The 25,120-nt window shown below is 46.0% G+C and overlaps 1 protein-coding gene across 1 annotated transcript in view; it reads left to right on the top strand.

Moving 5' to 3' along the window:
- Positions 1-16,842, top strand: part of LOC126984055 (collagen alpha-1(XII) chain-like) — a 47,714-nt gene extending 30,872 nt beyond the window's left edge. Inside the window, exons 5-6 of the mRNA XM_050837440.1 lie at positions 12,392-12,464; positions 16,515-16,842. Coding sequence (XP_050693397.1) covers positions 12,392-12,464; positions 16,515-16,750 — 309 coding nt within the window. The 3' untranslated portion in view covers positions 16,751-16,842. The remainder of the gene's footprint in view (positions 1-12,391; positions 12,465-16,514) is intronic.
- Positions 16,843-25,120: the final 8,278 nt, after the last annotated feature.

Here is a 25,120-nt window from a genome sequence, read left to right as displayed (position 1 = left end):
CAACATGTGGGTAGTTTTAAGCCACTCGGCGGCGGCTGAAAAATCCCAGCTTGGTGGCACCGGTCAGGGATTGAACTCGCGTCCTCCTGAACGCGGGGCCGTCTTGCTTTCTGTTCAGCCACCTTCTTGGTTTTAGGAAGAGGCCCCACTATATCAATGATTATCTTTTGAAAAGGTTCAGATGGTACTTTAATGGGCTGTAGAGGGTAGGGTGGTATTACTTGGTTAGCCTTTCCAACAATTTGACAAATGTGACAATGATTAACAAAATAAGAGATCTTTTTTCATTCCTGGCCAAAAGAATTCGGCCAGTAGACGGGAGTATGTCTTAGGCCCCTTTCACACGAGCGGTTGCTGTCGCTCCGGCTCGTGCCGGACGGTTTAGCTTTACATTGACTATTATGGGTGCATTCACACGAAGCCGGAGCCGCTCCGGCAGCCGCACCCTGCCGGACTGCCAGCAAGGCCGCAGCGGCAGAAATGCCGCACAACGGTTTCGGTGGTCTTGTGTTGCTATGGGCGCCTTCACACATCCGGCGTTTGTCGCATGCGGCGAGGGATAGTTGTCTGTCAACATTGGGAGGAAGGGCTCGCGACCACTTTTGTCTGCATCATTGGAAAAGCTGGTATGCACTATATTTTCCATCTTATGAACTTTCAATTAATGTATATTGAAAATGTAAGTGTCTTACATATTAATTCTATATACCTCTATACAACAAACATCTGCATTTAAATTTCAGGGTTATGGCTAATTAAAAAAATATCATGACACGGAGCTGCTGATCCCCGAGATTGAAAGACGGTCTTGTTTGCGTGATCCCTCAAGAGAAGATTACAAATATGACTGAAGGAGATACCGAAACGGATGCGGCAGACACCGCACTTGACTGTAGATGTCCAGGTGCCATGCGGCTGCCGCTCGCCGGAGCGGCAGAAACCGTTCGTGTGAAAGGGCATGCGGCTGCCGACATGCCGGAGCGGCAGAAACCGTTCGTGTGAAAGGGACCTTAGTTATGCCCAGGTGACCTGCAAGGCCCTTATGGGCAACCTCCATTATTGGATGTCTTAAGGTTTGTGGGAGTACTATCTGATGACATTCAGCCCAAGTGTCATCATCTCCTAACTGTGGTGGGCCACTGGTGGCATATACATTCTCATGAGTACTCCGTCCTGATGGTAATATGAGGGAGGATGAAGTATATTATCCTTGGAAATAGCCTTAGCATGCAACTGAGTCAGGGAAGGGTCACTTTGTTGGGCTTCTTTAATGCTTTGTTCCGTGAAAATAGTTGGAATGAGACTCTGGGGAAGTAAGGTAGGCTGAGGTTTTACCAGCTTTAGATTGTGATTTAGTAATGGCGCAACTAGAGAGTAAGCCGGGTTGATCTTGTTCGAGATCAGCTGTTGGAGTCTCGGACAAGGGTGACTTACATATTATCACCGATGGATATACAAGGCTTCCCGCAAGATCGTTGCCAAGGATTAAATCAACATCAGGGATGGGCAACATCTTGTCTTCACTTACTCCCACCTTATCAGCCCCCTGACCTCAAGTCCACCCTGGCAAGATGTGCAGGAAAAGGATCATGAAAGTCCCTCAGGTACACCATTTCACCGGTGTAGTTGTCAGAAATATTAGGTAAGGCATACTGCCTGATGAAGGATTAGGCGGCACATGTATCCCGAACTCTCCTAACAGGGTGCTTCGGTTGGCCAGGGCCAAGAGAAACTGTACCGGTGAAACGAAAGGGTTGGAATGGATCATCAGCTTTGGGTGGCAGAGTCTGAATGGAAGCCACAGGCTTTTTTGTAGCCGTCTTTGCCACTTTGCATTTTGGGTCGGGACAATTGGTAATTACATGCCCTGAGTTTTTACAAAAGCACACAGGATTAGGTTTAGCCAGTTCACCATCCCTAGTCTTAGTGAATTCAGCACCTTCAGAACTACCAGGCAACCTAACATTAGGGTTGAGGTGCTTCCTCTCCCTGGTTGGCGACTTGTGAATTAGAGCATAATTGTCAGCCAACTTGGCTGCCTTGATTAATTAAATCTGTCTCCTCCTTGTCGATGATGTGAAACTTGATAGAGTGTAGAAATCTTCGTAGGAACTCTTCAATAGCAATCAAATTGAACAAGTCGTCATATGTACTTACCGCGGCTGACTCTAACCAGCGCTTTAATGCGCGAATTTTGTCAGAAGCGAACTCTGTGTAAATTTGGTATTGTAGTTTACCAAGGTTACGAAAAACCTGGCGGTAACCCTCTTTAGTGATGGAATAAGCTGCAAATATGGCCTCCTTGACTGTTTTATAGTTGGTATTGTCTTCAATGTTATTACAGACTGTTAGAGCCTTGTCAGACAGCTTAGGCTTGATAAGCCATACCCAATCTGCTGGAGGAATTTCAGAGTGAGTAACTGTCGATCAAATTCTCTAAAGAAAGCTTCAGGATCTTCATCAGGGAAAGAGGGAATCAGTTTGACATACTTTAACAAGTCAGTTTTACGGGGAATTTGAGTCTCTTCATTCTATTTTGGTTTGACTGTTGTAGTTGGTAAGCATGATTCCTCGCTTTATCTTTATTCTCAAGTTCTAGCTGTTTGAGTTTCATTTCCTGTTCTCTCTCTCTTTCTCTTTCCTCCTGTTCCCTGCCGTGCCTCTCATGTTCTCTAATTCTTTCTCCTTCTGCATGTTCCAGCTCAAGTAGCTTCGCTTGCATTTTGAACTTTTTTAATTTCTAACATGAGCTGAGCATCAGGGTTGGAGGCTTCAGGATTAGGGAATTTGACCGTTTCTGTATCCCCAAGATGGGCAAGGATGAGAGTTCTTAATTGATCCTTCCTAACATCTGAAGTGAAAGGGATGTTGATAGTTTTAGCAATATACTTTGGATCGTCTTTAGATACTTTTGCAGCTTTGAATTCCTCTATGTCGGGGTTACCGGCAAACTCTACGGCGTCAAATGTAGCAATGACGAGGAGTTCCACAAACTACACGTGAAACCTGCTAGTGGCCTTATAAATGACAGGAAAAAGGTTATAAGGCTATAAGAGGCTTACTGTTATTCAGTTGAATAACTAGCAGGTCAATTATGGCCAAAGGTGTTCTTTAGCAATGGTTAACAGGGATAACAGCCGAATAATGATGGCTTATTATCGATACTGATGGTAACTATCTAGTATTAACCCGGTAATGAGGGTTAAATACCAAAAAAGGATCACAAGATGGCTAACGACTAGTGGACAGGGCTGGTAATAACCGTGAACAGGATGGTTAACTACTAGATTGGTGATGTACAATAATCTACCCCCAGTTATATTATCACAAATCACTAGTTAATAAGCACTGATGGGCTTCAGATACTTTACCTCAATTACGTGCCACTGGTATTCAAGAATATAATATCCCACAATATTATATAGAATGTCTTGAATACAGTACTTTTCATTAATTAACTGGCTGAAAAGTTTGGGGAAAGGTCACGTTAATGGGTAGTATTAGTTAATTATAGGGGTGAACTTTTAGTTCAGTACATGTACAAATTGTACATGGACAGTGAGTCTAGTTCAGGCTGATGGGAAATAAGGCTTTAAACTGGGCAAATCACATACAACACACTCCCATCCTACTACCCTATTTATACTTCATTGGCCACTTAAACATAAATATGAATTAGCAGGCTTCACAAGTTCACTACAGAGGTAGATATCCCGTGGAGGAAGGCAATAAGGACTTCAATAATAAAATAATTACTGTTACGTTAAATTGGTCACTAAGGGTTGCTGAACAAATATTACGTTACGTTAAGTTATAATTATGTAATATCTCGGACAGGCCCCTAATTTGTTACGTCACCAAAAGAAGGGGTGACAGCTTTTAGTGAATAACAACACAGTTAAATTAAAGACTTATACTTAATTATATTTACATTATATTTACAAACAAGCAAATCAAAAATATATCCCCAGGTATAATAAAGTAATTACCCTTAGTGACAGGGTGAGATGAAGAACAACAAAATAAACACAAACAAGCAACAACAGGTAATGTATCCTCCTCGGTATATCAGTCCTTGTACTTCACCGCCAAGGAGGTGATGTCGCTATGTGAAGTAAATCCAGTGAGACGTCACATTTAACAGCCGGGTGAGACTAGACTGACTCTCACTGTTGTTGTTGTTGTTGTTGTTGTTGTTAAATATTTACCCCAAGTATCACTAATATCACTAGGGGAACGGGCCTTTGTCCTAAGACGGCCCGTTAAGACGGTAAAAATGCTCCCTCCCTGCGCGGGGGAGCACGGGCTTAGCCTAATGGCGGCCCGTAGCATGGTGCCGACAAACCGACTCTATCGGCGATCGAAATCTAGCCGACCGAGTCGGTCTGTCGACGAGGACTGGCGTGTCTCTCGACTCTCGCTGGCGGCCGGGCTGTATATATAGCCACCGATGAAGCCTGGGAGCCCAGCCATGCAGGCGTGGTGGGCAATGACGCTGCTGACCGCGCAGCCGGCGAGGCCACTCTGCTCCCAAGGGTAACATGCCCCGTTCCTCCGAGCATGTCACTGCTCAAGCGTGGCATGGCGGCCCATGCCTCGGAGGGTGTCGTCAGGGACCTTGAGGAGGCCTTGGCGGCCGGCTCACCATCTGCAAACTGGTATGCCTCGGCGACGGGCTCCGGCAGCCGTCGGGTCCCATTAGGCGTCCCCAGGCGAGTGGCCTCCAACCTCCACCGCCTGCGCCTCGGGTACAGGTGTGCCTCGCTCCTTGATCTAGACGACCCGGTCCCGGTGGAGTGCCCTTACTGCGAAGAGGAGGTCGTCCAGCCGCTCCTCCACTACCTCCTCGAGTGTGAGGGCACACGCCATCTCCTCCGCAACCCGGACGGGCCGCCTGCACCAGAGCTGATCATGGCCCTCAGTGACGAGGCTCTGGTGCGTCTCGTCACAACATGTGAACCCCCGAGATGAACCCCCGATAAGACTTCGCCAAATCAGCTCACGGGCCGTCAAAACTGACAAAGGACCGTTTCCCCCCAGGGGATAAATACACAAGAAGAAGCCCGGGTTGTTTCGGTCAAGGTGTTGAGGTGTTGAAGCGTCGTAGTCGACACAGCAGCTGGAATTGAGGTGTTGAAGTCTCGAAGTGTCGGGGTATTAGTGCTGATGGTTGGGGCTCGTTATTAGGATGGAGATGTTGTTGTTGTTGTTGTTTTATATTTACCAGTTCGTTGACTGGATGGGCTGTGTATAGAGCCCTTCAGAGGTTAGGATGGAGATGGTGGTTGTGAAGTGGGACGACCCTCGAGCGTACGCCTTGAAGGGTCGTTACAACACACACACACACACCGCTCCGGTAGAGCGCTGGGCTGCAAGGCTTAACGGCCAAACAGGCTGCGGTTCGAGCCCGGCTCAGGTCGGATTCTTCCCGTTGACTAGGAGTGGTTACTGTTCCCCCTTGAGCTAGGGGGATGGGGTTTGTGGTGTGTGAGGTCCTGGCAGTACCCAGAGATCGACGATGATGAGCACTTGCTCACGTCAGGAGGGTACCTGCTGGCGAAAGCGAGTCCAACTCGTGATTAGGCCGTGTTTTTTTTTTTTTTTTACATCAAGGGCAACAAAAAGAGTACACAAAAAAAAGGCCCGCTACTCGCCGCTCCCACAAAAGTAAGAAGTAAAGAGTAGCTCAAAGAGAGGTTAGTTTCGGGTGGAGAGGTGTCTTGATACACTCTACTTGAAAGGGGTCAAGTCATAGGCAGAAGGAAATACAGATGAAGGAAGACTGTTCCAGAGTTTACCAGTCAGTAAGAGGAGGAGAGCTGATGAGACGAAGAGCCTTAGACTCCACTCTGTCCAATAGAGCTGTGTGAGTAGAGCCCCCCCCCACATGTGAGATGCATACTCCATACGAGGGAGGACAAGGCCCCTATATATGGAAAGCATCTGTGCGGGGGAGAAGAACTGGCGGAGATGATACAGAACGCCCAACCTTGAGGAAGCTGAATTATTAAGAGACGAGATGTAAAGTTTCCAGTTGAGATTTTGAGCTAAGGATAGACCGAGGATATTTAGTGTTGAAGAAGGTAACAGCTGGGTGTTGTCGAAGAATAAGGGATAGATGTTTGAAAGATTGTGTCGAGTTGATAGGTGGAGAAACTGGGTTTTTGAGTCACTGAACGACACAAGGTTCATTTTACCTCAATCAGAAATGATAGCAAGGTCTGAGGTTAAGCGTTCTGCAGCCTCCAGTCTGGAGTCTTGTAATTCCTGTTGAGAGGGTCTTCTGTTGAAAAAAGTTGAATAATGCAGAGTGGAATCATCAGCGTATGAGTGGATAGGACAGTTTGGTATGGAAAGCTCATTGATGAATAACAGGAAGAGAGTAGGTGATAGGACAGAGCCCTGTAAAACACCACAGTTGATAGGCTTAGGGGAAGAACAGTGATCGTCTACCACAGCAGAGATAGAACGGGCGGAAAGGAAACTGGAGATAAAGGAACAGAGAGAGGGATAGAATCCGAAATAGGGCAGTTTAGAAAGCAAAGACTTGTGCCGGACTCTATCGAAAGCTTTCGATATGTCTAGCGCAAGTGAGAAAGTTTCAGCAAAACGGCTAAGAGAGGATGACCAAGAGTCAGTTAAGAGAGCAAGAAGATCGCCAGTAGAACGCCCCTTGCAGAACCCATACTGGCGATCAGATAGAAGGTCAGAAGTGGATAGGTGCTTTTGAATCTTCCGGTTAAGGATTGATTCAAAAGATTTAGATAGGCAGGAAAGTAAAGCTATAGGGCGGTAATTTGAGGGATTGGATCGGTCACCCTTCTTAGGCACAGGCTGTATGAAAGCATACTTCCAGCAGGAAGGAAAGGTAGATGTTGACAGGCAGAGGCGAAAGAGTTTGACCAGGCAGTATGTCAGCACGGAGGCACAGTTTTTAAGTACAATAGGAGGCACTCCATCAGGTCCATAAGCCTTCTAGAGTTGAGGCCAGAGAGGGCATAGAAAACATCACTCTTAAGAATCTTAATAACAGCCATAAAGGAGTCAGAGGGGGGATGAGTAGGAGGAATATGCCCAGAATCATCCAGAGTGGAGTTGTTACAGAAAGTTTGAGAGAAGAGTTCAGCCTTAGAGAACATAAGAAAATAAGAACGTAGGAGTCTGTAAGAGGCCGGTAGGCCTGTACAAGGCAGCTCCTCTGAACCTAAGCTCCCGTGTATCTAACCCCACCTAGTATCGCTGTCCATGAATTTATCTAATCTATTTTTGAATGTGACAATTGTATTGGCACTCACCTCGTGACTACTAAGCCTATTCCACTCATCCACCACTCTGATAGTAAACCAATATTTGCCTATGTCCCTGTTGAATCTGAATCTATCCTGTTTAAACCCATTACTTCGTGTCCTACCCGGTTTTCTTACCAACACAACCTTATGAATATCCCCCTTATTAAAGCCCTTCATCCATTTATAAACCTCGATCATGTCTCCACGCACCCTTCGCCTTTCTAGAGAATGCAAGTTTAACTGTTTGAGTCTTTCCTCGTATGGCAAGTTTATCAACCCCTGAATCATCTTAGTCACCCTCCTCTGCACCGATTCTAACATTTTGATATCCATTCTATAGTAAGGTGACCAGAACTGAACCACATAGTCAAGATGAGGTCTAACTAATGCTAAATATAGTTTGAGGAAGACTTCGGCGCTTCTGCTGCTTACGCTCCTTGAAATAAATCCCAGTATCCTATTTGCTCGATTTCTAGCTTGAATGCATTGTTCCCTTGAACGGAGATCATAGCTCACTAAGACCCCTAAATCCCTCTCGCACCCAGACCTGCTTATGGGAGCGTCATTTAAGCAATAGTTATGTGAGGGGAGTGTTCCTACCTACACTTAGAAAACTGCACTTCCCTACATTGAACTCCATTTGCCATTTATCCGCCCAGTCATACAATCTGTTTAGTTCATCCTGGAGAATACTAGCGTCCTGATCTGACTCAATTACTCTACCGATCTTGGTATCATCTGCAAACTTACTGACATCACTACTAATTCCTGTATCTAAGTCATTGATATAAATAATAAACAAAAGTGGACCTAATACCGAACCTTGTGGGACCCCACTCGTAACACATCCCCAGTCAGATCTTTTACCATTGATTCGCACTCTTTGCTTAATATTGCTAAGCCACGCCGTGACCCAGTTCAAAACGTTACCCTCTACTCCGTGAGCCTGTAATTTAAGCAAGTCGTTGGTGAGGAACTTGTCAAACGCTTTACTAAAATCAAGATAGATTACATCATACTTTTCATCTCTGTCTACCGCCTCAAATACTTTATTGTAGAGGGACGAGAGATTGGGGAGACATGACATACCTTTCGTGAACCCATGCTGCGAGTCGTGAATTAAGCTATGTTTCTCTAGATGCTCCCGAGTGTTCCTGGCTATTATGGACTCCAGCATCTTGCCTATAACCGATGTTAAGCTAATTGGGCGATAGTTTGAGGCAGCTGATCTGTCCCCCTTTTTGAAAATCGACGTCATATTAGCTACTTTCCATAGGCTGGGCACATAAACAGTATTTACCGACATCTTAAAGATGAGACGGCGGTGCTGCCATCAGGGTTAAGGAGAGGAGGGAAAGATGAAAGAAGTGAAATTGGAGCAGATATTTTTGGCTAGGTGCCAGAAGTCACGGGCAGAATTAGAAAAATGAAAGTTTTCACATTTTCTATTAATGAAAGATGTTTTAATAAGTCGAAGAATATATTTGGCACGATTCCGGGCTGAAATATAAAGATCATGGTTAGCAGGAGTGCGAAGGCTCTGGTACCTTTTGTGAGCTGCCTCTCTATCTTTGACAGCACGAGAACAAGCATGATTAAACCAAGGCTTTTTAGCATGAGGAGTAGAGAAAGTACGTGGAATGTATGCCTCCATTCCAGAGACAATCACCTCTGTAATGCGCTGGGCACACACAGAGGGGTCTCTATCCTGGAAGCAGTAGTCATTCCACGGGAAATCGGAAAAGTACATTCCACCGAGCTGAAGCAAAGTGCCAGAAGCATCGCCTCTTCGGTGGGTCCAGAGGATGTACAGGAGCGATTGGACAGGATACAGAAATAAGGTTGTGATCGGAGGAGCCCAACGGAGAGAACAGTTTGACAGAGTAAGCAGAAGGGTTAGAGGTAAGGAAGAGGTCTAGTATGTTGGGCCGGTCTCCAAGGCGGTCGGGAATACGTGTAGGGTGCTGAACCAACTGCTCTAGGTCGTTGAGGAGAGCAAAGTTGTAGGCTTGTTCACCAGGCTGGTCAGTGAAAGAGGATGAAAGCCAAAGCTGGTGGTGAACATTGAAATCTCCCAAGATGGAGATTTCAGCGAAGGGAGAGTGGGTCAAGATGTGCTCCACTTTAGAGTTCAAGTAGTCAAATAATTTTACATAGTTAGTAGAGTTAGGTGAGAGATAAACAGCACAGATGTATTTAGTAATAGAATGACAATGAAGTCTTAGCCAGATGGTGGAAAATTCTGAAGAGTCAAGGTCGTGGGCACGAGAGCAAGTGATGTCGTTGCGCACGTAGACGCAACATCCAGCTTTGGATTGAAATTTAGGATAGAGATAGTAGGAGGGAACAGAGTAGAGATTGCTGTCAGTAGCCTCAGAGACCTGTGTTTCGGTGAGGAAGAGAAGGTGAGGTTTAGAGGAGGAGAGATGGTGTTCCACAGAATGAAAATTAGAACGAAGACCGCGAATGTTGCAGAAATTGATAAGAAAGAGGTTCGAGGAGTTATCAAGACACCTCTCAAGTCGGCAGCCGGAACGGGAGTCCTCCCTGGGGGAATTTGTGGTCCCCCCCCCCCCCGGCGGGGACTCCGAGGCAGTGTGAAGGTGCGCCATTTTTAATTCAGAATTTTTGGAAAAGGTGTGTATGTTGCGTGAATGGAGTGTAGTGTGGATAGAGAGATGATCTGTCTTTAGAGAGCATGCTGAACTACTCTCTGGTGTTGATGCGACAATAGGGAAACGGTTAGTGAGGACATGGGAAGGGTCTTTGGAGGGCTTCAGCTCCCTCCTTACCTCCCATATATACCTCACCGGGAGTGGCTTGCGCCCGTTTCGGTAGGTGTCTTCCTACCTCCTCCAGGTGAATTACACACACACACACACACACACACACACACGCAGTTACTATATCGGATAATTCGACGCCACAGAAACACATAAACAGATTTGTAGGTGAAACAAACCTGATGAGAAACATAAAAGTTACTTCTCAATATCTGGATGAGGAAATGATGGAGAAACTGATTGTGTGTAGTGTGTGGTGTGTGAGGTCCTGGCAGTACCCATAGATCGACGATAAAGAGCACTAGCTCATGTCGGGAGGGTACCTGCTGGCGATTACGAGTCCAACACGTGATCAGGCCTTGGTGAGTTATACACACACACACACACACACACACACACACACACACACACACACACTCACAAGAGGCGGAACACAAGCCCCGACTGACACCCGGCTGGGTGGACAGGAGCACGCATTATTGAGACTTCCTATCCATCTCCACTCCACCCGAGAACTGAACCAGGGACCGTACTGTCTGCCAGCGAGCTGACTATGACTCACTTGACCTTATCAGCTCCTTGCTTACTGCACTCCCTCAGGACACAGCCTGACACACCATCTAATGCCAATGCTTTTCTTGCGTCCAGACCTTTTCCTCTGCCTCTTCATATCCCATTAAATTCACTCTCCCTTGTACTGCCTGAAAACAACCACACAATGCTTCCACCATTGTTGCCGCATAGGGCAACTCATACTCCTCACCATCCACCTTTAGTTTGCTTATTCCTTCTCTATTTCCAGCTTGCTGTTGATATATCTATGAAATAACATCGGCTGGTCATATAATTTTCTATTACACTCCTTTCGTAGTTCCTCTGTTCCTCCCTTCGTATTCTTATGTATTCATTTCTTGCTTGTCTTTACTTCTCCCATAGGTCCTGTCTTCTCCACCTGTTCCATGCTACATCTTTTTCTCCCTTCGGTATTTCACATCTTCTGTTGTACCAATCTTTATTTCTAATCTCTCTTCCTCGTTATTGGTATGTGTCACCTTAGACATTCTAAATGTTGAGTAACGACCCCACACGACTATGCATGGTCACAAGTGAGAAATCTTTGGGTACAGCTGAAACCTCTCTCTCTCTCTCTCTCTCTCTCTCTCTCTCTCTCTCTCTCTCTCTCTCTCTCTCTCACACACACACACACACACACACACACACACCGCTCTGGTAGTACACCACTCTGATAGCTTAATCGGTTAGAGCGCCGCGCAAGGCTTCACTGCCAAACAGGCGGCGGTTCGATCTCCGCTAAGCCCGGATTCTTTCCGTTGACTAGGAGTGGTTACTGTCCCCCCTTGAGCAAGGGGGATGGGGTGTGTGGTGTGTGAGGTCCTGGCAGCACCCAGAGATCGACAATAATGATGAACACTTGCTCACGTCGTGAGGGTACCTGCTGGCGAAAGAGAGTCCAACTCGTGATAAGGCCGTGGTGAATTACACAGACACACACACAAACACACACACCCGGTAGCCGGAACGCAACCCCCGATTGACACCCACCACCCGTTCATTCACTGCTGGGTGGACAGAGGCACGGAGTAGAGGTGGCTGCCCATCCGTCTCCACTCCACCCAGGGATTGAACCTGGGATATCTCTGTGAGGCGAGCACGCTGACCACTGCACAACAGAGCTCCTTTGTAACTGTGTGTGTGTCTGTATGTGTGTGTGTGTGTGTGTGTGTGTGTGTGTGTGTGTGTGTGTGTGTGTGTAATTCACCACGGCCTGATCACGTGTTGGACTCGTAATCGCCAGCAGGTACCTTTCCGACATGAGCAAGCAAGTGTTCTTATTCGTCGATCTCTGAGTATGCCAGGACATCTCACACCACACACCACATTCCCCTTGCTCAAGGGGGGACAGTAACCACTCATAGTCAACGGAGAGAATCCGGCCTGAGCGGGCTCGAACTGCTCGGCCTGTCGGTCCGACAGGCCGAGCTGTTCGAGCCACACACACACACACACACACACACACACACACACACACACACGTGGGGGGGTGTGTGTGTGTGTGGGTGTGTGTGTGTGTGTGTATAATTCACCTCGGCCTGATCGCGAGTTGGTCACCCAATCGACAGCGGATACCTCCGCCATGAGCAAGTGCTCTTTTTGAGTCGAGTTATGGTAACTGTAAATGGTAATTTCCATGGTGCGTATATGTGTGTGTGTGTGTGTGTGTGTGTGTGTGTGTGTGAATGTTTGTGTATGTGTGTGTGTGTGTGTGTGTGTGTTCTAACATGCTTTTGTCATTCTCAGGTTCAAGGGAAGAACAAAGGCGTGGATCAGCTCGGTGCTGAGTCTGTAATCATCGCAACCACCACGCTGGGAGGTAAGACTCCCTTCCCTTCCTTGCCTCCCCTCTTCGTTCATTCTCCTGGCAGTAGTAGTAGTCGTGTGTGTGTGTGTGTGTGTGTGTGTGTGTGTGTGTGTGTGTGTGTGTGTGTGTGTGTGTGTGTCTACAGTTGTGAATGATTGCACTGCCCACTGAACCAAATTAAAGGGAAATGGTCGAAGGCTAAAGACGTGACTGAGGTATGTGCTAGAATTGATACAAGGATGTAGGAAACACTTTGGCCCACGTCTTGATGTTGGTCTGGGGGTGAGTTTGGATAGATAAATTATGTATGTGCACACACGCACACACACAAGCTTGGCCTTAGCAAACCTAAGGTAACTAACTCCCAAACCAAGACCATGACCCACACCCTTTTTGTTATTTTTTAATGTAATTCCTATGACGATGGTAGACTTTCTTACTGGAAGCTTTTTTTTTTTTTTACAACAAAGGAGGCAGCTCAAGGGCACAAAAAAAGGAAACAATAATAAAAAAAGCCCGCTACTCGCTGCTCCTAAAAAAGAATCGTAAGAGGTGGCCGAAAGAGAGGTCAGTTTCGGGAGGAGAGGTGTCCTGACACCCTTCTCTTGAAAGAGTTCAAGTCGTAGGCAGGAGGAAATACAGATGAAGGAAGATTGTTCCAGAGTTTACCAGCGTGAGGGATGAAAGAGTCAAGATGCTGGTTAACTCTTGCATAAGGGATTTGGACAGTAAAGGGATGAGCATGAGTAGAAAGTCGTGTGCAGCGGGGCCGCGGGAGGGGGGGGGGCATGCAGTTAGCAAATTCAGAAGAGCAGGCAGCGTGGAAATATCGATAGAAGATAGAAAGAAAGGCAACATCGCGACGGAATTTAAGCGGTAGAAGACTATCAGTAAGAGGAGTGGAGCTGATGAGACGAAGAGCCTTAGCCTCCACTCTGTCCAGAAGAGCTGTGTGAGTGGAGCCCCCCCACACGTGAGATGCATACTCCATACGAGGGCGGGCAAGGCCCCTGTATATGGATAGCAACTGCGCGGGGGAGGAGAACTGGCGGAGACGATACAGAACGCCCAACCTCGATGAAGCTGATTTAGCGAGAGAGGAAATGTGAAGTTTCCAGTTGAGATTTTGAGTTAAGGATAGACCGAGGATATTTAGTGTTGAAGAAGGTGACAGCTGAGTGTCGTCGAAAAATAAGGGATAGGTGTTTGGAAGATTGTGTTGAGTTGATAGGTGGAGAAATTGAGTTTTTGAGGCATTGAAGGACACAAGGTTCCTTCTGCCCCACTCGGAAATGATAGCAAGGTCTGAGGTTAAGCGTTCTGCAGCCTCCAGTCTGGAGTCGTGTACTTCCTGTTGAGAGGGTCTTCTATTGAAAGAAGTTGAATAATGCAGAGTGGAGTCGTCGGCGTATGAGTGGACAGGACAGTTTGTTATGGAAAGAAGATCATTGATGAATAACAGGAAGAGAGTGGGTGATAGGACAGAGCCCTGTGGAACACCACTGTTGATAGGTTTAGGGGAAGAACAGTGACCGTCTACCACCACAGAGATAGAACGGCCGGAAAGGAAACTGGAGATAAAGGAACAGAGAGAGGGATAGAATCCGAAAGAGGGCAGTTTAGAAAGCAAAGAGTTGTGCCAGACTCTATCGAAGGCTTTCGATATGTCTAGGGCAACAGAGAAGGTTTCACCGAAACGGCTAAGAGAGGATGACCAAGAGTCAGTTAAGAGACAATAGAACGGCCCTTGCGGAACCCATACTGGCGATCAGATAGAAGGTTAGAAGTGGAAAGGTGCTTTTGAATTCTAGGGATTGATTCAAAAGCTTTAGATAGACAGGAAAGTAAAGCTATATGGCGGTAGTTTGAGGGATTGGAACGGTCACCCTTCTTAGGCACAGGCTGTACAAAGGCATACTTCCAGCAGGAAGGAAAGGTAGATGTTGATAGGCAGAGACGAAAGAGTTTGACCAGACAGGGTGTGAGCACGGAAGCACAGTTTTTAAGGACAATAGGAGGCACTCCATCAGGTCCATAAGCCTTCTGAAAGTTGAGGCCAGAGACGGCATAGAAAACATCATTTGGAAGAATCTTAATAACAGGCATAAAGGAGTCAGAGGGGTGATGAGTAGGAGGAATATGCCCAGAATCGTCCAAGGTGGAGTTCTTACAGAATGTTTGAGCGAAGAGTTCTGCCTTAGAGACAGATGAGACGGCAGTGCTGCCGTCAGGGTTAAGGAGAGGAGGGAAAGAGGAAGAAGTGAAATTAGAGGAGATATTTTTGAATAGATGTCAGAAGTCACGGGAAGAATTAGAAGGAGCAAGGTGTTGACATTTTCTATTGATAAAAGAAGTTTTGGTAAGTCAGAGAATAGATTTGCCACGATTCCGGGCAGAAATGTAAAGGTCATAGTTAGCGGGAGTTCGAAGGCTCTGGAAGCTTTTGTGAGCTGCCTCTCTATCTTTAATAGCACGAGAACAAGCATGATTAAACCAAGGCTTTTTGGCATGAGGAGTAGAGAAAGAACGTGGATTGTATGCCTCCATTCCAGAGACAATCACCTATGAGATGCGCTGGGCACACACAGAGGGGTCTCTCTCCTGGAAGCAGTAATCATTCCACGGGAAATCGGAAAAGTACATCCTCAGGTCGTCCCACCGAACTGAAGCAAAATGACAGAAGCATCGCCTCTTCGGTGGGTCCAGAGGATGTACAGGAGCGATTGGACAGGAAACAGAAATAAGGTTATGATCGGAGGAGCCCAACGGAGAGAACAGTTTGACAGAGTAAGCAGAAGGTTTAGAGGTAAGGAAGAGGTCTAGAATTTTGGGCCTGTGTCCAAGACGGTCGGGAATACGTGTAGGGTGCTGAACCAACTGCTCTAGGTCGTTGAGGAGAGCAAAGTTGTAGGCTTGTTCACCAGGCTGGTCAGTGGAAGAGGATGAAAGCCAAAGCTGGTGGTGAACATTGAAATCTCCCAAGATGGAGATTTCAGCGAAGGGAGAGTGAGACAAGATGTGCTCCACTTTAGAATTCAAATAATCAAAGAATTTTACATAGTTAATAGAGTTAGGTGAGAGATAAACAGCACGTATTTAGTAATAGAATGACAATGAAGCCTTAGCCAGATGATAGAAAATTCAGAAGAGTCAAGGTCGTGGGCACGAGAGCAAGTGATGTCGTTGCGCACGTAGGCGCAACATCCAGCTTTGGATTGAAATTTAGGATAGAGATAGTAGAAGGGAACAGAGTAGAGGTTGCTGTCAGTAGCCTCAGAAACCTGTGTGTCGGTGAGGAAGAGAAGATGAGGTTTAGAGGAGGAGAGATGGTGTTCCACAGATTGAAAATTAGAACGAAGACCACGAATGTTGCAGAAATTGATATGGAGGAGGTTCGAGGAGTTATCAGGACACCTCTCAAGTCGGCAGCCAGAAGGGGAGTCCTCCCTGGGGGAATTTATGGTCCCCCCCCCCAGGCAGGGACTCCGAAGCAGTGTTGTTTTTCGCCATTTTGAATTCTGAATTTTGGGAAAAGATGTGTGTGTTGTGTGAATGTAGTGTGGTGTAGAAAGAGAGAGGAACTGTCTTTAGAGAGCATGCTGAACTGCTCTCTGGTGTTGAGACAAAAGGGAAACGGTTAGTGAGGACATGGGAAGGGTCTTTGAAGGGCTTCAGCACTCTCCTCGCTTCCCATATATCCTCACCAGGAGTAGCTCACGCCCGTTCGGTAGGGGTCTTCCTACCTACTCCTACTAGCGGATGGTCTACCAAAGCCTGTTATGTTGCAGGCAGGCCCTTATAGTGGTGCCATCTTGCTAGGCTCATAGTGGCCCCCGGAGTTGATCTGTGATCCTCTTTTACAATAATTTAGAGTCCGGGTTGATAGGTAGTCTTCAGGACAGCATGTAAGTAGTTTTAGTCTATTCGGTGATAACTAAAAATTGTTAGCTTGTAGCGGCGGGCGTCTATTCTAACCATTAGCATTAAAGTATGGTGCGCATCATGACTCTGCTCCTCCTTCTAACATTGCAAAGGACAGGTGACTCCACTTATGCTTTACAGAACCTGGGAATGTGACTAATCTGCGAATGGAGGTTGCAAACGGGACTTCCCTGCTGGTGACTTGGGATTACACCGAAGGCAGCCCCCTTGATGGAGAGCTTGAGTCCTTCAAAGTGTCCTGGGGAGTACAAGGAGAGGCCACAGGACGGAAACAGCAAACAGTGGGACTACTGAAGACATTTCTTATAAACCACCTTCAACCCAACACTTCATACACCATCAAGGTTAGTGTTTAATAACCTAGTTGTGGTATACAGGACAGGAGCTACGCTGGCACTGTCTCGTCTCTATCTACTATATTTCAACTTGGGCTTAAATTCATGAATCGCCTTTGCGTGAACCACATCTTTTCCAGGCCGTTCCAGGCCTCCACCACTCTTTGTGGGAAGCTGTTCTTTCTGTCTCTATTACAGGGTTCCTTTTTCATCTACCTTCCATGGCCTCTTGATTCTCTTGTATCCCACTTTGTTAGATAATCTCTGTCCACTTTTTCCATCCCACTCAGCACCCTATATACCGCGATCAAATCTCCTCTCTCCCTCCTCTGTTCCAGTGTCGGTAGGGTCAGCTGCTTCAATCTCTCTTCGTATGTTAAATCTTTTACTCCTGGAACCAGGTTTGTTGCTGCCCTTTGAATCCTCTCTACTTTCCTTTTATTTGTCATTGTACTCGGCGACCATTCAATTGCAGGGTATTCCAGTCTTGGACGTATCATGGTTACAATCGGTTTCTCCATCATTTCCTCATCCAGATATTGAAAAGCAACTTTTATGTTTCTCATCAGGTTGTATGTCCCACTTACACTTATAAGACAAATTGTCTGATACAGTTACTGTGTGTGTGTGTGTGTGTGTGTGTGTGTGTGTGTGTGTGTATTTACCTATTACTGTTTACCTCTTTGTAGTATACATGGTCCTAAGCTAATGCTCAAACAGTCATGTCTCTCACTCTATATTTGTCCAGCTTTCCCTCCATTTTATGGACACTGTCCGCTTCAACAATTGCTTCATTAGTCAGTTCCATGTATCTACACTGCAGTATGGAAAACTGTAGTTTTTTTGTATCTTTCAAACAAGTCCCCTTTCTCAGTTTCTTACTGTGTCTTCTTAGCTGTCTCCCCTCTTCTGTCTTGAGCAAATAATTTATATCCAACGCATCCATTCTACTTGTATTCCTGTACAACGCTATCAAGTCTCCTCTTTCTCTTCTTTCTTCGAGTGTTGGTAGGACCAGCTCATCCAACCAAAGTTCGTATGACAGGTTTGATAGTTCTGGTATCATCTTGGTTGAAATCCTTTGGATCCTTTCGAGTTTCCTTATATCCTTTTTTTTTTTTATATCCGTCTCCTCCTGTACCATATTTATTACTCTCGGATAAACACATATTAGATTTGTGACACAAGATTTACCTTGTCTGAATCCAAATTAACTTTCATTTATTATCTTCTCTCTTTCCAGATGGTCCACCCACTTTCTTTTAATTATCTTATCACACAGTTTGCACATTACACTTGTTAGGGAAACCGGTCTATACTTCAGAGGCTCTTGTCTATTTCTGCTCATATAGTGATACCACATGCTTCCTCTTCCTGTCATGAATTGGTCCTAATAACTGTTCATTGCACTCTTTCAGTACTTGGCCTGATTTTTCATCTGGACCCATTGCCTTCCTACCACCTAGTGATTTCAATACCCCTAGTATCTCTTCTTTATCCAGTTTTATGTTTTCCATTCTTTTGACACTTCTCTCATCTCTCTTTAATTTTTTCTCTTGGGTAAATACTTTCTCAAAGATTTCACTTAGTATTGAACAGATTTCCTTTGAATCCTCATAGACTTGGTCACCCACTTTGATCGTATTCACAGCTGCTTTTTTTCCTTATTTTTTTTATTTATATGTCTATACAAAAAGTTTTGGGTCTCCTTACATTTTCTATTATATTCTTTTCATATTTTATTCCTTCTCCTCTCCTCACTTTAGTATAATAATTTCTAGCTTGTCTACAGCTTTCCCTATTAATGGCATTCCTTCTCCTTTTTCTTAAATTTCTTCATGCTTTACCTTTATTTTTCTTTGCTCCCAGAACTCTTTTTTTTTCCCTCTTTCCTTTATTACATAGTTGGCTACCTACTTTACTACACCTTCATTATAAGTTTTAAGGAAGTTTTGTTGTATTTTTCTCCGCTTTTTCATTTCTGACCAATTTATACTTTTAAACAAAGCCCTCAAATCATTCTACCTAGATTTATTGTAATTTCGTTTTTTCTCCTTGTGGTTCTCTAATCCAATCACTTCACATTCTCCGTCAATATCTATTTGTAATACTTCATGGTCACTTTTTCCCAGTGGACACTCGTGGTGCACTTCACGTCTATTCCTTCAAGTCTATTCCTTTAGTGAAAATTAAGTCCTATCTTGCTGGTTGTTCACTCTGCTCCGAGCGTCTTAGTCCTGATCCCGCCTTACGTGACCTCACTTGCTTCTTGCCATCATCCTCGTGGATTGGGGTACAGTGTTCAAGGCGTCTTCTGTACTCGCTGCCTGTTGCAAAGTGTTGCCTATCGAATTGGCGAGCCTGTTGTGTGCTGAGTGTCAAGTGCTGTTTGCTGAGTGCTGTGCCATGCGCTGTTGTTGTTGAGTATTGGGTGAACGAATTGTGGTTCGCTGAAAGGATACATTTTTGGTTTAAGTTTACTACCTTTCTACCTGTTATCTACCTTCTCGTAGTGTTCTGTGTACATATATACACACTTACATACAACATTAGTGTTACATTCTTTCTCTTTCCGTGCTAGATATTGAATATTTGCACATCTCAAGTGGCAACACTGCGCCGCTCTCTCACACTCCTGCGGAACTGACGGCCATAGTGTTAGACTTCCCCATTCCCATCCCATCCCCAACCCTTACCCATGGCCATAACCCGTAGTGTAAAGCGTCCCCATGTGGTTGGGGTTGCTTTACGTTACCCCGTGAGGGTGCGGATGGGGTGGGAAAAGTGTTGACTCCGAGGGGGCAGAGAGCAGGACATCTTCGGCTTTTCCTTCGTATATTTCAAGAGTAAATAGTGTTCTATTTGTTATTATAGAAGGGCATATATTGAAAAGTATCAGAATAATCTTATGACTGATATTATATCGCAAACTTTGCTAAAGTTAATATATATTTTTTTAGTTTGTAAAGTCTGTGGTGTTTCCATTTGATTGTAAACGTACAGTTATTCCTGAATATTCATTTATAATTGTCCACAAGAATGGCAAAAGACAGCAGATTGATGACTAAATATGGCATTATTATGGGAATACTTAACATATACCATAAAAAATAGCATTTCTTGGGCACCACCTTGATTTAAGACAAAAATGCCATAAATGAAACGACCTGGTAACCCCGGTGTGGCTGCCCGGATGTGTGTGACGAGTCATGGATACCAACCTGTCTCATAAATTAACTTACCCGCGTTACTTGTTATTTACTTGTAGATCAACAACGCTATTGTTTTGTTTTATGATATATAATGTATATGAATACAATAGCGTGTAAAAAAATGCATTATTTATTTCGTTTTCTGTAATTATTGGTTTGAAAGTGCTGCCAACATTATTATGACGTGCGGATTGGTCCCTCATATCTGTCCCGGGGACGGGAAGGTGACGCGGCGGTTTGTCCATATCTCAGTCCCGTGTATGGGGATGGGGACGGAAAGGGAATGGGGAAGACTAACACTATGGCCGTGAGAGACCTGACCCTATTCCCTTGAGGTTTCCAAGTAGCTTAATCCTCTTTGACTCCTACTGAATCTTATAATTATCCCTCACCTGCTTCTCTCTCTCTCTCTCTCTCTCTCTCTCTCTCTCTCTCTCTCTCTCTCTCTCTCTCTCTCTCTCTCTCTCTCTCTCTCTCTCTCTCTCTCCGTATTCAATATGTCCTTCCGACAAGGCATCGTCCCTTCGGATTGGAAAAAGGCTAATGTGACACCAATTTTTAAGAAAGGAGACAAAAAATACCAGGTAATTACAGATCCATTAGTCTAACTTCAGTTGTAGGTAAGCTACTTGAGAGCATAATTAAAGACAAAATTGTGAGTTACCTTGGAAGCCACTCATTAATTGGGGATTCACAACATGGCTTCCGTAACAAAAGATCCTGCCTATCAAACCTATTGACCTTTTATAACGACCTCTTCTCAGTTTATGACGTAACCAAATCATTGGACATAGTCTATCTTGATTTCCAGAAAGCGTTTGATAAAGTCCCACGTCATAAATTACTTTATAAATTAAAGCATATAGGTATTGGCGGTCAAGTAAACCAATGGATCGCGAATTGGTTGAGCAGCAGACAACAAAGAGTAGTGATTGACGGATTTAATTCAGAGTTGGCGCTGGTCACTAGTGGCGTCCCTCAGGGCTCGGTTCTTGGCCCAGTGCTCTTCACTATTTACATCAACGATGTGGATGTTGGACTCAATAATCGCATTAGTAAATTTGCAGACGACACAAAGACTGGTAACTCTGTTCTCACTGACGAAGACAGGCAAAGCCTCCAAGGGGATTTGCACAAAATTTCAGCTTGGTCGGATAGATGGGAGATGTCCTTCAGCGTAGACAAGTGCCAGGTCAATGCGTTCAATGCGTTAAGGACTTGGGGGTCAAAATCGCGTCGAACCTCAAATTCTCACAGCAATGCATCGATGCAGCAAATGAAGCGAACATAATGTTGGGCTTCATTAAAAGAAACTTTATATTCAAGAATAAAGATGTAATACTTCCGCTCTACAATAGTTTAGTCAGACCCCACTTGGAATTTGCGGTACAGTTTTGGTCTCCCCACCATGCAAAGGACATTGCTAAATTAGGTGTTCAGCGTCGGGCAACAAAAATTATCCCTTTCTTGCGCAACAAATCCTACGAAGAAAGGCTTTCCACCCTTAACATGTTCTCGCCTGAGAAACGTCGCCTCCGAGGAAAACTGATAGAATGTTTTAAAATACTTAATGGTTTCACGAATGTAGACAGATCAAAATTGTTTATGATCGATGACACTTTGCGAACGAGGAACAATGGCATAAAACTCAAATGTAGACAAGTAAATTCAGACTGCACCAAATTTTTCTTCACTAACGTTGTAGTGCGAGAATGGAATAAGCTCCCACCTTCAGTGGTCCAGTGTAACACGATTGACTCCTTTAAAAACAAGTTGGACCGTCACTTCCTTTAACTTAACATTAACTAGAGTAGAAATGTAACGTTTTGGAGCCATCTGATTAATGTAGAATCACTTAGGTTTAAGGACAGTCCACCTAGTCTGGACCATGGGGTCTGTGTGGTCTGATCTTCTATGTAAATCTATGTAAATCTCTCGCAACCTCTCTCCCTCTCCCTCGCTTTCTCTCTCTGTATTTCGCTTTCTCCCTCCCCCCTCTCTCTCTCTCTCTCTCTCTCTCTCTCTCTCTCTCTCTCTCTCTCTCTCTCTCTCTCTCTCTTTATTTAAACACATGTTTAGTATATTAGTACATGGCAATATTATTTTCCTAAGCTAATGTTCCCCCGGTGGGGAGCTTTTCAAAAGCTTCTGCCGAGATTACAATTATATACATGTTTACAATTATTTACAAGCGTTTACATTTACGCTTTTACGGTGGGTGTAGGAGTAGCCACCTATGGGACGCAACCTTCATCTGATGAGTGGACAGTTGTGTCACGTCCATATCAGCAGTGAGGTTGTTCCACCACACCACCGCTGCGATGGAGAAGGCACGTTGGTGAGTGCTGGAGCGGGCCATTGGCACTTCCAGGAGGGAGGCGTTGCTCAGCACCGTTCTCGTGCTGCGCTCAGACCTCCTCCAAGTAGTCTTCAGGTCCGTCAGGTGGGGGCACTTGGCCCACTTGTGCCTTGTGTAGCATCGTCTGGGAAGCGACTCGGCAGTGGTGCTCCAGGCTGTCCAGCTGGTTCGTGGCCGCTCCTGCCCTTCGCTCGTGTGGTTGTTGTTGTTGTTGTTGTTGTCGCTGTCTCTCCCACTGGCTCGGTCGGTGGTGCTGGGTACCGTTGATGAGGCGTTCTGCCCTCCTGTGCACCTTGCCCAGCAGGTTGAGGTGGCAGCGGGCGCTGGCCATCCAGGTGAGCGGTGCATAGTCCATCACTGGACGGACTTGTGCGTTATGGAGGGTGTTCAGGCCTTCAGCGTGAAGGAGGTTCTTCATGCGGCGCAGGAGGTTCACCTTCTGGGAGGCTTTATGCGCCACCCTTTCAAGGTGACGGTCGAACCGCAGCTGAGTGTCCACCTTCACGCCTAGGATGTCGACGCTGGACTGCAGAGGGATGGTGTCGTTCCCAAATCTCAGCCTGCCCTGGAGTTGCCTCGCGTCCTCCCGAGAGCGTGATATTACCATGGCTTGGGTTTTGTCAGGGGCAAACCTGACTTGCCACCTTTTTCCCCACCTCTTTCTATCACGTCCTGGGCTTCCTCCCTTTTATATGCTCTGGAGAGGGTGCAGTAGTCGGGGTAGGCGCTTGCTGCCGGGATGATTTGCAGGAGGTCGTTAAAGTATATGTTCCACAGAATAGGTCCAAGGACGGACCCCTGTGGAACGGACCCCTCCACCGGGAAAGTGGTCGAGGTGCTTCCGTTGACTGCTACGCGGAGGCTCCTACATAACAGGTAGTTTGAAAGCAGGCGCAGCAGGTCCCCCGTGATGCCTAGTTGATGTAGCTTCGCCGTCAGACCGCGGTGCCAAACGGAGTCGAACGCGCCAGCTATGTCCAGGGCAATCACGAGAGAGGGGTGGCCGTCATCAAGGGTGTCATGCCAGGACTTTGAGAGGAGAAAGAGGTAGAACGGCCCTTCAGAAAACCAAACTGATTCGGTGACTGCAGGTGGTTTTCCTTGAGGAAGGATGTCAGTTGCTCCCCGATGATCCTCTCAAATAATTTGCTGATGATTGGGAGGAGTGATACTGGCCTGTAATTGCCTGGCTCAGACCTTGATTTTTTCTTGTGTACGGGTGTGACTCTGGCCTCCTTCCATTGTGCAGGCCACACCCCGGTCTGCAGGCATCGCCGGAAGATTTGGGCGAGGGGGCTGGTGAGCTCATCGGAGCATCGCCGCAATAGGTGTGGACTCACGCTGTCAGGGCCTGGCGCCTTCCTGGTGTTAACGCCCCTCGGATGTCTCCTGACAGCATCTTCAGAGGTTAGCACACTCTCTAGTCTTGAGGTGATGAGTTGGGGGAGGGTGGGGGGCTGCCTGTCTGGTTCCTGGGTTGTCATCTTTTGACTGAGATGACAGGCCAGCAGGTCAGCCTTTTCCCGGCTGGTGATGGCCAGGTCTCCATCAGGTTTCCTCAGGGGCGGGCTACGTTCCTGGGGTTAAGGCCTTGCTGTTCCTTCACCAGCCCCCACCACTGTTTCGGGTCGGTTTGGTTAGAGGACAGCCTTCTCCTCCTGTCGGCATCCCACCTTACTTTTGCCCACTTTGCTGTCCTCGTCATATTTTTGCAGGCTCGTCTGTGTTGGGCCTTATTTTCCTGTGTGGGGTGTCTTTTGTATCGTGTCCAAGCCTTATGTTTCCTTTCGGCTGCAACACGGCACTTGTACCCGAACCAGGGCTGGTCTTTTGGGCTGGTTGAGTAGGTGCGGTGGGGGACGTGTTGCTGCTGGACGGTGTTGAGGACAGTGGTGAGGGCGGAGACGTCATGCTGTGGGTCACCGTTTCTGACTGTGCCCCATGCAGTCGCTGCTAGGGCCTGCCTTGCAACCGTCCAGTCTCTCTCTCTCTCTCTCTCTCTCTCTCTCTCTCTCTCTCTCTCTCTCTCTTTAACCGTGATCCCGCAAGTACCACCACCTCTATTACCAAGCCTCTAGATAAATTAAAAATCCTTAGTTTCAATGCGCGTAGCCTAAGAAACAAATTTGATGAACTGAGATGTCTTGCTCTAACAGAAAATTTTGACATAATTGCTATAACCGAAACATTTATCGACACCACAAATATTGATTTAAGTTCCGAATACAACAGAGATGGCTACAGACTCTTCAACAAAGATCGTGTAAACCGTAGAGGCGGTGCCGTCGCCCTTTTTGTCAAAAGCTATTTGCAACCCACTGACAAAACACCAAGAAACAGTAACGTTGAACATTTGTGCGTACGAGTAAACATTGCAAAAGTCAATTTAAATATATCTGTCACCTACAGACCTCCCGGGCAATCACTCGATGACGACCTTGAAATGTACAGCGTCTTAAGGCAGTCACTTAATAACAACGACTCACTGATATTAGGAGACTTTAACCTCCCCCATATCGACTGGGCGACACTGTCAGGTACAGAAGGCGAGTCACATAGAATGATCGAATTTCTAGAAGAAACTCGACAAAATAATATACTTGACCTTGTTATAACGACCCAAGATAACCTAGTCATTAATGTCACGGTAGGAGAACACCACGGTTCTTGCGATCATAAATTAGTGCGCGTCGACATTAGAGCTCAATCATCAGTGACTGAAAATAAAGTAAAGGTGCCCAATTTCAAAAGAGCTAACTTCGTAGAAATCCGACAAAAACTAACAGAAATACAACTATCAGATGACGGCAACGTAGAGGA

Source organism: Eriocheir sinensis, chromosome 5 (assembly GCF_024679095.1).
Source record: "Eriocheir sinensis breed Jianghai 21 chromosome 5, ASM2467909v1, whole genome shotgun sequence".
Classification (NCBI taxonomy): Eukaryota; Metazoa; Arthropoda; class Malacostraca; order Decapoda; family Varunidae; genus Eriocheir; species Eriocheir sinensis.
This window is presented reverse-complemented; position numbering and strand designations above follow the sequence as displayed.